The sequence below is a fragment of the Stegostoma tigrinum genome, chromosome 4 (assembly GCF_030684315.1).
Source record: "Stegostoma tigrinum isolate sSteTig4 chromosome 4, sSteTig4.hap1, whole genome shotgun sequence".
NCBI classification, from domain to species: Eukaryota; Metazoa; Chordata; class Chondrichthyes; order Orectolobiformes; family Stegostomatidae; genus Stegostoma; species Stegostoma tigrinum.
The window spans coordinates 109,696,856-109,715,433 of NC_081357.1; the positions used below are offsets into that span (position 1 = coordinate 109,696,856).

The window sequence follows — 18,578 nt, forward strand, 5'->3', positions numbered from 1 at the left end:
TGGTGAGAAGTTACCACAGCCAAAAAACACACGAGATACACTGGGATGATTCCAACAGGCCTCATAGGGCTTCTTTTCTGAGTCCTATTCAAATACTGCCATTGACCACATTGCTCAGGCCCCTGTATGATTTTGCACACTGTCAAACCTCTCTATGAATATGCTATTTGGATGAGGTCCCACGAGGTGCAAACTCCCTAAATGGAATATTTTGGATTTGTCTTCAAAACAGAGAGGAAAGGATTGAAAGGGGTGAGGTAAAACAGATTTTTCAGTAACTTATGGGGTCTGCTCAGTCCATGAATGGTTACTGCTGTGATCCTGTCACTGTTACTTCGCTGTAATAGTTTTTTAAAAAAAATTGAAAGAAATAACTTGCATTTATATGACCCTATCTATATTTAGAATGTCCCAAATTGCTTCACAAACTTTGAACTGATGTTTCACGTTTGCGCACACAGTCGTAAAAATCACCAGGTGATGTGGTTTTGTGGATGTTGGTTGAATTTATGTGTTGATAGGACAATGGGAGACATACCCTTCTTCATATTTAAGTACTCCCAAGAAAAATAGAATTGTAATATTGTAATATATTGTAATATATTGTATTGTCTAAACAAATGCTCCTCTGACAGTTCATGTATTCAGGACACAGAGTAGGTTTTGAACCCACGGTGCTTGATGATCTGACTTAGAGATGAGAATGCAACAGCTGATGGTGTATGCTATGGATGACAACTATTATATTCTGTTACACTTTGTTTCACACATTTACTGTGCAGAGCTTTAGATTAGTTACTATTTCTGGTATTCTTCAGACTTGTGGGATTAGCAGGCAGTTTTTTTTTGGTTTGAATAAAGGACTAGTTGAGTCCTCTAGACAAAAACCTGTTATTAATGGCAGTGATTCTACTTGTGGACCATTCATTAGTGGAGTCCCATAGGAATAAATGTCAAGGTAGTTACTCTTCATCATCATTTTCAGTGATGTGAATGAGGGCATCAGGGGAGCTCTCTGCAAGTTCATGGGTCGATAGAAAAATATATGCTGCTGTTAAAACTCTTATACAAGGAAAATGAATTTCAAGCATTATTTCCTTCGCAACATCTGAGAAAATGGGTCTGTATCCAGCTGATGTATTTTATGGAAGTAAAAGTCACAGTATATTCTTGGATAAAGACAAGTATTCCCGACAGAGTTGCTGAACAGAAAACAAAAAGACCTGGGGCTGTCGTTCATGAACCATAAAAAGCCTATGACTAGTGGTGTCAAGTTATTTTGAAAGTTAAAACAGTGTTAAGATTTATCCTTGCAAGAATTTAATCAGGCATTGTGGCCAATTTTCAACTTTTCATCTTTTGAGTGTTAAAAAAGACTTTGGAAAAAAAACAGTAGAGGACAATTAAATTAATAATTAGCTTACAAATCCTTGATTACCTGGATAGATGATAAAATTTGAATAAAAATTATAGGCAGCTAATTTTTTGCATTGAACATTGCGGAGACTGCTGTGCTGTTTAAAATAATGACTGAATTTGACTTTGTCCATGGAGATTGGTGACATGATATGCACAAGCCAGATATGGCATGATATGATGACCTACGACTATCTTACCGTCATATTAGCTAGAAGAAGACTCTAGGTCGTACAGTACTGAAGAATTCAATGGACTTTTATGATAACTCTTGGTATTTACATGGTACATTATCATGACAGACTCTTGTGTGTAAGAGCTCAAGCTAAGAATGTGGATGCATGATTGCACATTTCCCTTAGTGAAACGTGCTGCTGCAGAATGAGGTTCAGTAAACTGGAGACTCTGAGCTTTGTACCATTAGATTTTATGCCCAAGACACACTGATCATATCATGAGCATGCTCTCCAAATGTAAATTGCATGTCTTCTGTGAGACATTGCACAAAAGTTGGCTATTTGAGCTGGAAATGCTGATGAAAGCCAAGTGTATGTTATGACAGCAGAGAGCGAAGGAAGGTTCTGATGTACAAATTTTCATGAGCGGTCAATAACTGGTGAATCAAATTGCCTTCATGTGCATTGAGTACTGACCCAGTGTAAGCATTCGGAAGTTCAAGCTGTGATCAGTGTAAGTGCAGAAAACAAACAGGTGTGTATTTGTGGATCTCCCCCCATCACTGTGCTTTCCAGATGTTTCATTTTCCCTCTTTTTATTTGGCCTACTTCATTGTGGTCGGAGTGCATGAGAGTGTTGTGGAATTCAAGGGCTGGAGGGTAGAGGAGGGCTGGATGCACAGCAGTTGCACCCTGGTAGAAGAAATTAAAAGGGTTGGCAGAGAAAATAGGAACTACAGATGGTGGAGAATCCGAGATAACAGGGTCTGGAGCTAGGTGAACACAGCAGGCCAAGCAGCATCTGAGGAGCAGGAAAGCTGATGTTTCGGGCCTAGACCCTTCATCAGAAATGGGGGAGAAGAAGAGGGTTCTGAAATAAATAGGGAGAGAGGGGGGAGGCGGATCGAAGATGGATAGAGCAGAAGATAGGTGGAGAGAAGACAGACAAGTTAAAGCGGTGGGGATGGAGCCAGCAAAGGTGTGTGTAAGTGGGGAGGTAGGGAAGAGATAGGTCATTCCAGGGAGGACAGACAGATCAAGAGGGCGGGATGAGATTAGGAGGTAGGAAATGGAAGTGCGGACTGAGGTGGGAGGAGGGGATAGGCGAGAGGAAGAACAGGTTAGGCAGGCGGGGATGAGCTGGGCTGGTTTTGGGATGCAGTGGGGAGAGGGGAGATTTTGAAGCCGGTGAAATCCACATTGATACCATTGGGCTGCAGGGTTCCCAATGAGTTGCTGCTCCTGCAACCTTTGGGTGGCATCGTTGTGGCACTACAGGAGGCCCAGGATGGACATGTCATCTGAGAAATGGGAGGGTAGTTGAAATGGTTTGCAACTGGGAGGTGCAGCTGTTTATTGCAAACTGAGTGGAAGTGTTCTGCAAAGCGGTCCCCAAGCCTCCGCTTGGTTTCCCCGATATAGAGGAGGCCACAATGGGGACAGCGGATGCAGTACCACATTGGCAGACATGCAAGCGAACCTCTGCACGCACTGACCTCTACATTGCTGAGGCCAGACGCCAATTCTCCGACACCACCTCCTACTGTCCCCTGGATCATGACCCCACCCCTGAGCACCAAATCATCATCTCTCAAACCATCCACAGCCTCATCACCTCAGGTGACCTCCCACTCACAGCCTCTAACCACATTATCCCCCAAACCCGCACCATCCGCTTCTATCTCCTTCCCAAAATCCACAAACCTGCCTGCCCTGGTCGACCCATTGACTCTGCCTGTTCCTGTCCTACTGAACCCATCTCCACCTACCTGGACTCCATTTTCTTCCCCTTGGTCCAGGAACTCCCTACCTACGTCCGTGACACCACCCACACCCTCCACCTCCTCTAGAACTTCCAATTCCCTGGTCCCCAACACTTCATTTTTACTATGGATGCCCAATCCCTATACATCTGCATTCCCCATGCAGATGGCCTAAAGGCCCTCCGCTTCTTCCTGTCCCACAGGCCTGACCGATCCCCTCCACTGACACCCTCATCTGCTTAGCTGAACTCGTCCTCACCCTCAACAACTTCTCTTTCTATTCCTCCCACTTCCTACAGACAAAGCGGGTGGCCTTGGGTAACCGCATGGGCCCAAACTATGCCTGTTTCTTTGTAGGTTACATGGAACAGTCCCTCTTCCACACCTACACTGGCCCCAAACCCCACCTCTTCTTCCATTACAGTGATGACTGTATCGGCACCGCCTTGTGCTCCCCAGAGGAGCTCGAACAGTTCATCCACTTCACCAATACCTTCCTTCACCTGAATGATCTCTAACACCTCCCTCACCTTCCTGGACCTCTCTGAGTCCATCTTGGGCAACCACCTAGAATCTGATATCCATTTCAAGCCCACCGACTCCCACAGCTACCTATAATACACCCCCTCCCACCCACCTTGCTGCAAAAATGCCATCCTCTATTCCCAATTCCTTTGCTTCCGCCACATCTGCTCCCAGGATGAGGCAGTCCACTCCCGTACAACTTAGATGTCCTTGTTTTTCAAGGACCGCAATGTTCCCCCTGCAGTGGTCGAGAATGCCCTCGAAGGTGTCTCCCACATTTCCCGCAGCTCATCCTTCACACCCCATCCGCACAAAAACAACCAAAAGAGGATCCCCCTCATCCTCACATACCACCCCATCAACCTTCGGATCCAATTCATCATCTTCTGACACTTCCGCCATCTGCAATCCAACCCCACCACCAAAGACAATTTTCCCTCCCTACCCCCACCACCGGAAGGACCACTCTCTGTGACTCGCTTGTCCGCTCCACACTCCCTTCCAGCCTCACCACACCCGGCACTTTTCCCTGCAACTGCAGGAAATTCTATACCCCTGCACCTCCTCCCTCAACCCCATCCCAGGCCCCAAGAAGACTTTCCACATCAAGCAGAGGTTCGCTTGCACATCTATAATGTGGTACACTGCATCCGCTGTACCCATTGTGGCCTCCTCTACATCGAGGAAATCAAGTGGAGGTTTGAGGATCGCTTTCCAGAGCACCTACGCTCGGTTCACAATAATCAGCTGCACCTCCCAGTTGCAAACCATTTCAACTACCCCTCCCATTCCTCGGATGATATGTCAATCCTGGGCCTCCTGCAGTGCCACAGCGATGCCACCCGAAGGTTGCAGGAGCAGCAACTCATATTCCGCTTGGGAACCCTGCAGCCCAATGGTATCAATGTGGATTTCACAAGCTTCAAAATCTCCCCTCCCCCCACCGCATCCCAAAACCAACACAGCTTGTCCCCACCTCCCTAACCTGTTATTCCTCTCACCCATCCCCTCCTCCCACCTCAAGCAGCACCCACATTTCTTACCTACTAACCTCATCCTGGCCCCTTGACCTGTCCGTCCTCTCTGGGCTGATCTATCTCTTCCCTACCTCCCCACCTACACTCACCTTTACTGGCTCCATCCCCGTCTCTTTAACTTGTCTGTGTCCTCTCCACCTATCTTCTCCTCTATCCACCTTCGATCTGCCCCTCCCTCTCTCCCTATTTATTTCAGAAGCCCCTTCCCCTCCATCATTTCTGATGAAGGGTCTAGGCCCGAAACGTCAGCTTTCCTGCTCCTCAGATGCTGCTTGGCCTGCTGTGTTCATCCAACTTTACACTTTGTTGTCTTGAAAGAGTTGGCAGGTTTTATTTTGTCTCTGTTAGCAGACAGCATTCAGCCAAGTACCTCAAAAGAATAAAACTTACTGCAATGATGAAAATATTTGCTTTGTCCCAGATGCCATAGACCTTAGCATGCAGAGAAAAACAAAATGATGAAAACGGGAATCAATCAACATACAGAGCCCATTCTTCAGGGATCATGGAAAAGTCAGCAGTCCATTGAAGCTGATTGCTGTTGATTATTGAAACTGAAAACATTACCAATATAAGCTGACATTTCCTGGATTATGATGAAACCCACTGAGAACTCTTGCCAATTTATCTTGGAGGTTCTGAGAATGTTGAGTTGTTAGAGTTTTCACCACGTTATACGTAATGATATTATGACCTTTTCTCTGGAAATGAATTTCTAATTTTGCCATGTGTAAAAGTCGTGAGTGAAGTGAGTCTCCAAATGCAATACTGTGCCCAACAGAGCACAGATCAGAGAATTGAAATAAGAGTTCAGTGACCCAGTTCTCACTGCAGATTTGAAGGCAATGAAGACCATATACCTCATTTTGCGATCTATCCTTTCACTGTGCAAGATTTCACTTAGGACACTTATCTAAAAGTGTACAGAGTAACTCGTGTTGGAGTCTAATCACAGCCAGTAGAAGATGTTTGAAATCAGTGAGACAGGCCAATTGCACACTACCTGTCAGATAGCATTCTTCTCTTGATCCATCTAGTCAGCTTTTTTGTCATATACTTTTATTGTATTCTATTTCACTGATAATTTCAGACATTCTGCTGTCATGTAGAAATAAGATTTACACTACCATAATGTTAACAGTGTCATGTTTGACTTCTGAAAGTGAGATTCAATTTTTTACATTTTATATAAAACAAGAAACATGAAAGATCTGATATTTTGTTATCTATCGGTCCAGCATAACTTGACAATGCAGTACAACATCAAAAACACAGATGAAGGAGGATCACCAATGTGATCTCCAGTAAATGTATCTTTTGGGAATTGCACATTATTTCTGTGAAGATTATTTTCAACAAAGGTTGCTATGTACAGTTAGCAAACAGCCACATACAGTCCATTGCAACAATTTAGCCCCACGTGCTTGTACCCCTCCTGGCCAAACAGGAGGGTTCATGTCAATCTGAAGAGAACTGCAAAAAATGCACCCTCTTTGTCAATAAATAAAACAAGGAATTATGGGAACACCTGAAGTATATCTGCATATTTTTTCTTGTGAGGTAACTTTATCCTTGATGCCATATTTAATATTCTCAGCATTATTCTGTGAGCAGATCAACTATTGTTAAAAATAACATGAAACAACTTCATGGAAAATCATTTCTAAAGTTATTTTCTTTTTGGATGATGAGCCATTTCTTCAGATGCTCCACTTTACATTGTTTACCTTCCCTTCTGGCTGTATTAACGTAGAAACATTGAAGATAGGAGCAGGAGGAGGCCATTTGACCCTTTGAGCCTGCTCCACCATTCTTCACGATCATGGCTGATGATCCAACTGAATAGCCAAATCCTGCTTTCTCCCCTTAACTTTTGATCCCATTCACCCCCAGTGCTAAATCTAGTCGCCTCTTGAATACATGCAATGTTTTGGCATCAACTTGCTCCTGGGGTAATGAATTCCACAGGCTCACTTCTCCTTGGGTGAAGAAATTTCCCTCCATCCTAAATCATCTACCCCGAATCCTCAGGCTGTGACCCCTGGTTCTAGACACACCCACCATCGAGAACATCCTCCCTACATCTACCTTGTCCAGTCCCGTTAGAATTCTAAAAGACTCTATGAGATCACCCCTCATTCATCTGAACTCCAGAGGAAACAATCCTAACCCAGTCAATCTGTCCTCAGACGTCAGACCCGATATCCCCATAGTCAGCACTTCGCTGCACTACCTCGAGGGCAAGAGCATCCTTCCTCAGAAAAGGAGATCCAACTGCACACAATATTCCAGATGTGTTCTCACCAAGGCTCTGTACAACTGCAACAAGACATCCCTGCTCCTGTACTCAAAATCTCCCGCAATGAAGGCCAACGTACCATTTGCCTTCTTTACCTGCTGCACCTGCATGTCTACCTACAGCAACTGTGCACAAGAACGCCCAGATCCCACAGCACACTCCTTTCTCCCAATTTACTTTGCATTATTTGTCAGCTTATCATTCTGTTACTTTGGATTTCACCCACTGACCCAATCCTAATCCTTTCCAAACACTACAAATATTATTTGTAGCTTAAATTAGACAGACATCTCATACAGAGTCAAAAAGCCTCCAGCACAGAAAAAGGCCCTTCAGCCCATCATATCTGCATCAATCAAAAACAGCCTCCCGACTGTTGTAGTCTCATTTTCCAGAACTTTGTCCATATCCTTGTATGCTTTGGCATCACAACTGTACATCTAAATTCTTAAATGTTATGAAGGTTTCTGCCTTTACCACTCAAACAGGCAGTGATTTCCAGAATCACATCATACCCTGTGTGAAAAAAATACACCTCTCTTCACTTTGACTCAAAATCGTCCTGCTTAAATTCAAGAATCACCATGATTATGCCTTCCTCAAATTGTTTCTTTCACGTGTGGCAATATTTTGCCCAACATCTTTTCCTGAAAGTGTTGATTTAGTTTAGGGTAGACTTCCCAGTTGATCCACTCATGATCATAGGATACACAACAATCATTTTCTTTGTGCCAAGTATATTTAATGACTTATTTTAGCACTCCTAATTCCTCCAAGCTCATCTGCCTTACCTGTTATGCTCTTGCATTAAAATAAATACACTTCAGACCGTACATCCCACTGTGTTCTTTAACCTGGCCCTGCCTGTTCTTCCTGTTAGATTTAATTGACGTAACCTCAAAATCCTTCCCAATCACTCCACGTAATGACCTAATCCTCTGGTTCCCAATCAGACGAGTAGAAACCTTTCCAGTGGCACAAGCAAACCTTCCTGTAAGGAGATTGGGGCCCCTCCAGTTTCAGTGCAGCATGTTCTTCTTGTACAGGTCCCTCCTGCCCTAAAAGATATTCCAGTGATCCAGATATTTGAATCCCAACCTCTTGCTTTAGCTATGTATTCAACTCTATTGCCTTCATATTTCTGCCCTTACTAGCATATGGCACAAGGACTAATCTCAAGATTACAACTCTAAAGGGCCTACTTTTTGATATTCTATCTAACTCCCTAAATTCTCTTAGGCAGGAAGAGAGTAGAAATTCTGCAATGTTGTTTGCACCACCGTGTACCAGGATGACTAGCTGCTCACCGTCCGTTTCAGAATGTCCTGTGCCTGCTCAGAGACAATCTTGACCCTGGCACCTTGAGGGGACACACTATGCTGGATCCTCACTTACAGTCACAGACATGCTTATCTGTGCCCCTGACTGTTGAATCCTTTACTAATGCTGCTCACCCACACTTTGATCCTATCTGTGTTTTTTTAAACTTCAAAAATATACTTTATTCATGATTAAAACTTTCTTTACATACATAATTACCGGAACAGTGTGATTCTGCACCGTCTTTATATATGGAGAAAAAACAGACCCAAGGCATTTTATACTTGTGCAAAACTATTTTACATATATGTGAGGTCCCAAGAGGGTCTGACAACTAACTGAACGGACCTCCATTTAACACCGGTAGAAAACCTTTGGAAGAGACTTCCTTGTTGACCATTTTGGCCACATGTTTAAATATAAGCTTTGTTGAACTGTAACTGAAGAGGCTGTACCTCGGGACTTTTGGACCAAAGATAGTGCCATAAGCAGCAACTTGTATGCTTTTCACTGTACACATTTGACTACTTGCTAAAATAGTGCTAATTCAAATTCTAAACCATTTTAAGTTTATTAAAGAAACCTGGTGAAAGCCTCTTTTATTATGGATAGTAGTAATAAAGAAAAACATTTGGTCATTTTGGGAATTGAATCAAAGCATTAGCATTGGTGGTATTGTTCATGGAGTGGTGAGATTTGATTAACAGCTTGTTCCTCCCATCAGAGTCGTAACACTGACTGCATAACTCATGACTCTTAAGAGCACCCAGTGTATCATCTTCAGTACATCTTGCCAAAGAGAAGCTCGAATAACACATCTTCTATCATACACTTGTAGATCATCCCTAATTGTGAAATATTTGTCAGCCACCTCACTGGATCTTTGGTCTGGCTATTCAATTCCAATGAATCTCGGTCACCCTTTTGTTCTTGTTGAATTTATACGAACATCTTTTGGCTTTCTGGCCATTAATTCTTCCCAGCCATATGGAACATTTATATTCTGTCTTCATAGGTAAACTTACAAGATTCTTCCTTCTTTTGGGGCGCCACCATGTAGCTGGAAATCCCAATCCACCAGCTGCCTCTTTACCAGTTTTTCTGTGACTGGCATCTCTAAGAACAGTAAAATTAAGTAAAGAACTGCAGATGCTGTAAATCTGAAACAAGAGCAGAAATTGCTGGAGAAAGTAAAAGTTCTGAAGAAGACCCACTGGACGTAAAACATTAACTCTGCTTTGTCTCCAGAGATGCTGCCAGAACTGTTGAGTTTCTTAAGCAATTTCTGTTTTGATCTTTTAGAACTATGTTGTAATAACTTGGTTTCCCTTGAACTGTTCATTGTATCTTTAAACGAGTTGGTTGATCAAGGCATCTGTGAAGGCTTAAAACTGAGACCTATTGATTGTAAAGTAGAAATACGTTCTCAACTCTTTTATGCACTTTGTGTTGCAGAGTTGCTTAAAGCATACCTTTAATCTTGAGAGTTATGCCTCATGCAACATGAAGTTTTACCTTTGTACCTGTAACTTTGTTTCTTCAGCTGTGGAAGTCAATCTGTCAATCTGATGAAACAATGTTGCTCATTCACATTGTGTCAAGCTTAAAATTAATGACATGTCCATTGACAAAAACAAGTTCTATGAATCTCTGGTTAGTTAGGTTACCAGTTTCTCCCAGGAATGCATTGGTTCCATTGTATTAGCGTTATTGTTAGAAAAGACATTTGACTTTTGCTGCTCTAAAACCAGGCCCTATTTCTAAACATCCTCCAGAAATGACACATTATTTTACAGATGTAGCATTCTTACGACATTGCTGGACACAGCTTCTGAAGTAATTATGTTCCACTCTATCAGCACTGACACTTTGTATCTACTGTTTGATGCACACCTTGTGTTGGCTTGTCACTTGAGCTCTTAGAATATTTCCACCTAAATAAAGTGGATGGAATCTGTCGTTCCCCTGTGATAGGATTGTCCATCTCCTCTCAGGATTAATCCGTGAGCCTTCCTGATGTTTGCTTCCAGCATAATTTCAACAGATTCCGTCAAAATCAAGCCTTTTGGGGGCTTCTTTTAATTCTGTAATCAACAATGTTCTTTCAACTTCTTTGTGTTAAAGATTGAAAACTGTGTGGTATGGCAATGCTGATTGTTTTTCCTTCTTTGAAAGCTTTTATTTCTGCTAAGTAGCAGGGCTGTGAAGCTGATTTGCTTACTCGAGATTTGCCTGCATTTTTGTAGTCAAATTTAAAGTTTGTTCCCTTTTGCAGGTAAAATGAAGGTTTTTCACATTTGCTCGCACAAAATAAATGAGTTTTCACCTTTCATGGCCCAATAAGCAATGTCTATTCTTTTTCATGACATCCCTAAAGACAACTTATTTCAGGCGGCCTGAATAAATTCCTCCTGCTGGAACCAAGATTGAAGTTTTAGGTCTCCTAGCCTTACTGCAGCCTCAAAAGGCTTCCACCGTGTTTTCTCTGTTGGACTCTGCTTTAACTTTTGAATTGTTCTTGTTGTAACTTTAATTCTGCTTTGTGACATTCCCAGTGCTGCAACCATGATATAAACTGGTGTGACTCTAGATCTCCTCACTGCAGCTTTGCCTCGCAATGTCCCACTCCCAATGGCATAACACTCATTAGATACTGTAAATACTTTTTATTTCTAGCATTATCAGCTGTTTTCTTTCTGAGCCAATAAATTTAAAGTTTTTTTTTCCCTTTGCCTAACAGTATGTTTGAGCCAGTGCTCCAATGTATTTATTTCCTAGCTGAGTCTTTATGTGTGTATGTTCTCACAGATCTTTGCTTCCCAATGGACTCTATAAATATTAAGGGAGAATAGTCCTTAAGCTCTTTCTTGCCCATACTGCTTCTTTTATGCTTCTCACCAACTGAAAGTAAAGGCTTCAGCTTCAAGTGCTGTTTCTCCCTTGCCGGCCTTTTTATGAATTCCTGCTGACTGCTTGCTTGTTCAAAAGTGTGCAGTTGCTGTCAGTGTGAATAATTCTTAAAGTTATTAAATTAAACTCACTTGGGCTTCTGCAATTTTTTTTCTCCTGGGTCTAATGGAATTTTTCATCATTTTAGCTTCCACTATTCAGCAGTGATCCCGAGCAAGTGGCATTTGTTGCTAGGTGGATTCGTTGCCCCAAATGCTCTGCTTTGGTTGGGTCTCAAAACTCAATTGATTTACAGTGGTAGGTGATCAACCACTATTGAGACTTAACAAGAAGAGGATTTAGAGTCTCATCAAGTTGTAGTTTATGTCATAACATGGATAAGTAAAAGTTACTTTAGTTTGTTAGATCGTATTTACTTAGACGTTGAGGATTTCTGTGGATATAAATCTGCACGACTTGAGAACTCAAGATATTCTATCTTATTCCTCGCATCCAGAAGAAAACAAAAGCAGGAGTAAACCATTCAACCTTTGAGCCTGCCCTACAAGTTAATGTGATCACTCCAATGTCTTTTACCCACCCATACCCGTGTGCCTGTACACCACTGGTAATCAGAAATCTATGAGTCCCTACCTTTAGCATACTCAAAGACTGAACCTTCATAGTCTCTGTGGTTGAAAATGTAAAATTTCAACAACCCTCTGAGTAAAAAGAATATCTTCTTATCTCAGACCCAAATGGCATCCCCCTCATTTTTAAATTATGTCCCCTGATTCTAGACTCCCCATCTACCTGCATCTATCCTGTCTATCGATTTTAGTATTTCATAAGTTTCAATGATATCACTTCTCATTCTTTGCAGCTGTAGAGAATACAGGCCAAGTTTGCTTAATCTCTCTTTACAGGACTGCCCTGTCATCCCACAAACACATTAGGTGAGCCTTTGTAACACTTTCTCAATAACAATAATAGCTTTCCTGAGATAAGGAATCCAAAACTGCACAGAATACTTCAGGAGTGGTCTAATCAAGCTCCTATACTGTTGTAGTAATACTTTATAGTTGTATCACTCAAATCGTCCGATAATAAAGGCAGATGTTGTATTAACCTTCCTAATAGCTTGCTGCATGTTAGCCATCAGTGACTTATCTACAAAGACAGATAGGTCCTTTTAAACATATAACTGTTCCAGCGTCCTGCATTTAAGAAGTACTCTGCTCATCTAGTTCTCCTACCAAAGTAGCTGACATCACATTTTCTACATTATGTTACATCAGCCATGTTCTAGCCCTTTCAGTCAGATTGTTCCAATCTTCTTGAATCCACTTTATATATTGTCCACTCAGTTTTGTATGATCTGTACATTTGAAAACATTAATCTGGCCCCCACTTCCATGTACTGATCATTCCGGTCATAGTCTGCCAACGCTACTATTTATTCCTCTTTCTGTTTTCTACCTGGAAGTCAACTAGTAATCAATGCCAGTACATTACCCTCTATTATTTGTGCTCAAACAGGTGTCTATATATCTCATCCTTTATAATAAATTTGAGCATTTTTGCTCCTATTGTCATAAAGTTAACAGTTCCGTAATTTTCTCTGTTGCTCCCTTTGTGGAGTGACATTTAGTACATTTCATTCAAGCCAGTGTGACATTATTGGATTGGTGGAGCTTAATGCAGTGCCTAACACTAATCGTCTAGAATCATTCCCTTATACAGCATGATAATTTGATTCCTGGAGTATGATTTGTATCACCTTGTCTGCTCATAATGAGTAATCTGTGAAAACTTGAAGTGTTCTCAAAAGAAAGCGAACAGAATTCCAACACTAAGCATAGTTATTTAAAACAAAACTCACAAATGTTGCACCCTTATCTAATTGTAATCCACAGATGAATATCATGATCTGAGCAAAGCTTGGTAGATATGGACAGAATGCTCTTTGGAGGATTGGTGCAGATTTGATGGCCTGAATGGCTTCCCTATGCACTGTAGGGACTCTATAATACTAACTTACTGGTCTGTGTATTATTGTGGCTTGAGTATACAATCCAAATTCAACAAATTCCCCTGCAGATGTTGTAAGATGTTGACAGTAGCTCTGGAGAACTCATCAGTTATCATTTGTAGTCCCCCTGCACATATTTGTTCTCATAGGCAAACCTCAAACAGCTCCTCAAATGCTGTAAATCAGGAACAAAAACAAAGTTGCTGAGCTTTTCCAACTCAAATTCAGAGGAAGGGTCACCCGACACGAAATGTTAGCCTTTTTTCCCTTCACAGATGCTGCCAGATCTGCTGAGCTTTTCCAACACTTTGATTTTGTTCCTGATACAGCTGCTCTGTGTTTGTGGAGGCATCCTTGCAAATTCTTTACTGTCTAACAGGCATACCTATAGTATTCCTAATGGGGGTAATTCAAAAACCACTTGGACACCCTTGTTACTGAGAGAGCCTCCTTTTCTGTAACCCCTTTTTCTTGTGTCTCCTTGTATAACAATGCAATGGCCTAGAGCGTAATACTCTGGTTTATGATTCTTTTCTGGCTGTTTCTGAGAGAGTACTGCTTCCTAATAACTGAAGCTTCTACAGTTTTGGTACTTGGAAAGGATATAATGTCAGGGCATCTGTGGATGCTGCTACATGCTCAACATTTTGGAAAACATCTTCCTCACCCATGTGTCTTCCTAACTAATTGCCTTATTTGGCAATGATGACTGAGCCCTTGAGTCAAAAATGTTACCATCCCTGGAAATCCTTTCAAGTCATGAAACTGTTTTAGTTTGGGAAAATCCTTAACAGCCTTCACCTTCTGTGGGTCAGGTCTTGCCCCAGCTTTGTCAACAACATGTCACAAGGAGCCAATGGATTCCTTGGAAAGTTCATACTTTTTGTATGTCCTTCAGTCTATGGGGTTTTAAAATTGAATGGACTTTCCAGATGTGTACCACAACAACACTGTGAGTCAACTTGTCATCTATGTCACATTAAATATTTTCTAAATCTTGAAATATATTCGACAGTCTAGGGGAAAATTTCTGGGGCAGTTTATTGAAACAAATAAAATGTAGGTGTCAGATCTGACATTCACTCTGAAGCACCCATTGTTACACCCTAGACTTGTAGCTCTACATCAGTCAGACAATGAGCAACTTTCATTTGCTATGAAGCTGTGGTTAGAAACCACTTATAGTGCCACTTGGCCATTTTATAAACTTTATATTGCTGTCAGCTGTGGTTTCAGTGTGCTGGTGTTACTTTTGAATTTGAAGCTTTCAGGGTTCAAATTGTGGCTTAGCGATTTAAGCACAAAATCCCAGCCGTCAGGCCAGTGCATTCATGAGGGAATTCTGCATTGTTGGGCCATATTGAACTGAAGCTGGTCAGCCATCCCCAATGACTGTAAAAGAGCCACAACATGATCAGAAGCAGAATGGAACATGTTTTCCCAAATGTCCTGGATGATTTTTTTGTTCAAATAGCAGAACTAAAATCGCCTATCCAGTTGTTATCACATTGTATATTTTGGGGCTCCAGTGTGTGAAAATTGGTTGCTACACTTCCAATGTTACAACATGGGCAAGACTTCAAAACACTTGATTGGGTATGAAGGGCAATTGATGACATAATAAAGAAATAAATGCAGCCACCTATTTTTCCAACAGCCCTGCTCAGGCATCCTTTTCTGATGAAGGGTCTAGGCCCGAAACATCAGCTTTTGTGCTCCTAAGATGCTGCTTGGCCTGCTGTATTCATAAAGCTCCACACTTTGTTATCTTGGATTCTCCAGCATCTACAGTTCCCATTATCTCCTGCACAGGCATCCCAACAACTTTTTGGAAGATTTGGAAGATCGTTTCATTTGGGAAGTCAGGGCACCACAAGGCTTGGACATCAAATAACTAAAGTTTGAGATGGATGACTAAAATCACATGATGGTAATTCTATAAATGCATCCAGCCACAAATAGCTACTCTGTTGGATGTCCAAAGTTGTCACCCCTCCCCTACCTTCTCCAGGTTGTTACAATGGTAATAACAGGAGTTGCCTGTTTTGATGGTATGGCTCTCTCCTGAGTTGGAGATAGTTACTCAACTGTTCTGGGCAATAGATGAGCAACATGGAATGAGTGGTTAGTGTGAAACAAAATGAGTCAATCATTTTTTGATATTCATTTTAATTCTTGTGATAAATCTGCTTAGTTTTGGGAACAGGCCTCATTGTAGACTATTAATATGCTATTGTTGGTCATTAAATTGTTGGTTAACGTCACCAATTATTTTTATGAATGAATATCTGAGCAATAATTGGAGTTAATTTGAAATTTTACATGAAACTAATAATTGGTTCTGACATTGTACATGCATTTTTTTAAAAACATTTTGATTTCATTTATGATGGAGAACATTCTCTCATGACGTTTGATCAATTTATCTGGTGAGATAATTAATATGATATTACATGATGTTTTACTATTTACTGAAATTTCAATACACAAATAATAGCAGTATTGACATGACAGATGGATTCAATGAGAGGTTGATGCTGATGTGTTTGTCTTGGATAATACAAACTTGCTCAAGTGCACAGCTGTGTTGCAGGATTTTTCACATCTAATCAATGGGTGTAGTTTTGAAGTTCAGATTTACTGAATAAAGTAAACCTCAAGAATCTTCCATAAATTGGAAAAAAACTGATGAGTGAACTATTTTACACTTGAAAATGAAGTGCTGTAATTAAGTTAACTATATGCAGTTCTCAGCGGCTGAGGAATCGAGTTTTGAAACTTTCTCCAAGGACTTGTGCAGATGATAGAAGCTAGCACTTTTGAGGGATTGATGTATTGTTGGAGGTTCTATCACTGATGGATTAAACAACGTCACAGTATGGCTTTAAAAAGGACAGGGGAGCTCCCCCAGTATCTTGGCCCATACCTAGTCATTTATCTAACTGCCGTTTGTGTAAGTTGACTTTGCAATGTCTCCTTGACCTGACATGACCCATCCATCTTCTTCCCGATCTATCCGCCCCAGCCTTCCCACCGACCAATCTCCTATATCCCCTACCTGCATCCACCTATCCTCACCCCACCTATCTGTCCCCAGCCCCACCCATCCTCCTCTCGCCTCCTTAACCTGACACTACCTGTCCATCTTCTCTCCTACCTATCTGTCTCTCCCTTCCCATTGACCAATTCCCACATCCTACATCCAGCTATCACCATATCACCTACCTTCAACCAGCCCCACTCCCCCTCCCTCTATTTATTTCTTTCCCAGCTGCCTTCCCCTTCCTAGTTCTGAAGAAGGGGCCCGAAACAAAGTGTCAACTTTCCTGCTCTTCTGATGTTGTCTGGCCTGCTGTCTTCCTCTACTCCACATTGTGTTAACTCTGGCTCCAGCATCTGCAGTTTTTGTTGTCTCCAAATATTGATACATTTTCCGGTTCTGTTACAAATAATGTGAGAATTTAAGCATTTGCAGTTCAGACATAGGTTACTTTCTGCCCTTGTGAAAGATGCCGCCTTATTTTTTGACTGATTTGATGAATGCTCTGAAAACTTTTCTACTTTTGCTTTAGACCTAACACATTAGAGGTTGTGGCACTGGATGGAGTAAGCACTGGAATTTTACAGTTCTACACTGCCCAAGAGAGTGCTGACTGGCTGCGGGCAATATCAACCAACATTAATGATTTGACTCTACAAAATGTAAGTGCCTTAGCTGAAAGTGGTATGTAGTTTTCATTTAAATTATGGTATAAAGATATGATCTTGGATGTAAAATATATTTAAGCTCGCCCAGCTTGGACAAAGTGGAATAAAAGTTGATAAACAACTGAAAAAACTACAGATGCTGTAAATCAGGAACAAAAAAAAAGTTGCTAGAGAAGCTCTGCAGGTTTAGCAGCATCTGTGAAGGGAAAAACGGAGTTAATGTTTCAGGTCTGCTGACGCTTCTTCAGATCTGTTCTGAGGAAGGGTCACCTGACCCGAAACGTTAACTCTTTCTTTTCCTTCACAGATACTACCAGACCTGCTGATCTTTTTCCAGCAGCATATTTTTGTTCTAGAATAAAGCTGGCTTCAAGAAAACTAGATTCAATATATGACCTTATTTGAACTGTAATTAAATAGGATTTGGTGAATATTTTGAGAAATGTTTTGATGTTTCTTCAATAGAGCAATATTAATGATTTTAATTCTGTATATTATTTTAAATGTACAGATGAAAATGGCCAATAAATGCTGTCCTCCAAATGATCAGGTAGGATGCCTCTCTTTTGGAGAAAAAGTCATCAGTGTAATAAAAACATGTCTTCGTGTAAAAATATATTTTCTCCATCAGAGTGAAAAAAGATGTAGAAACTGCTACTGATAACAAGAGCTGTGTGATGGTAAAATTTACCACATGACTGTGACTAAATGATGGATAGCTAGAATTTGAAAATGTGTCCGTGTTAAATTTTAAGAAATTGTATATGTATTATGTAGTATTCGTATTGATAACAAACCTTGCTCTATAAATTTTGAATTTTAGTCATATTTGAGACAGAGAAATTGAAAGGTATTATTGCTGTCACTGCTTGGTTATTGAGATCTGCATAATGGTTACTCACATTTTAGTGTTATTGCTTATTTTGTAATTAATGGTTATCTATAGCCAGTGGTATTTTAATTAATCCACACACTTTACATTTTCTTTAATCCATACTGCAAACTGCATTCATCTCTCAAATAAAAGGACACTGCATTTGTTTTGGTCAAATGTATTACATTTGTTTCTTAAAGTAATTTATTGTTACTTTCATCAGGAATTAAACAGTAGTTTGTTTAGTATTGTAGGCTTAAATAAACAAAGTAAGGACACAACAGTTCAAACACTGCTCAAAAGGTATTGCTGAAATAATTTTCATCCCAATCTATAGTAGCAGGTTCTTATGGTTCTTCTGTACTTCTGACCTCTAATCTCTTATTTGTACAACCATTCATTTCTCTTATCTCTTGTTTTACAATGCCGTTCTGGATAAGACTGTTACTTACGAAACATGAAATGAATCAATATGTCTAATCAATTGTTAGACTCAAAACATGGACTGGATCAATAAAGTAGATAAATAAATAAGTAGA

At 40.8% G+C, this 18,578-nt stretch overlaps 1 protein-coding gene across 1 annotated transcript in view; it reads left to right on the forward strand.

Moving 5' to 3' along the window:
• sntg2 (syntrophin, gamma 2) overlaps positions 1-18,578 on the forward strand; it is a 261,510-nt gene that overhangs the window by 179,337 nt on the left and 63,595 nt on the right. The window contains exons 10-11 of the mRNA XM_059645706.1: positions 17,030-17,159; positions 17,677-17,715. Of these exons, the coding sequence (XP_059501689.1) occupies positions 17,030-17,159; positions 17,677-17,715 (169 nt within the window). The remainder of the gene's footprint in view (positions 1-17,029; positions 17,160-17,676; positions 17,716-18,578) is intronic.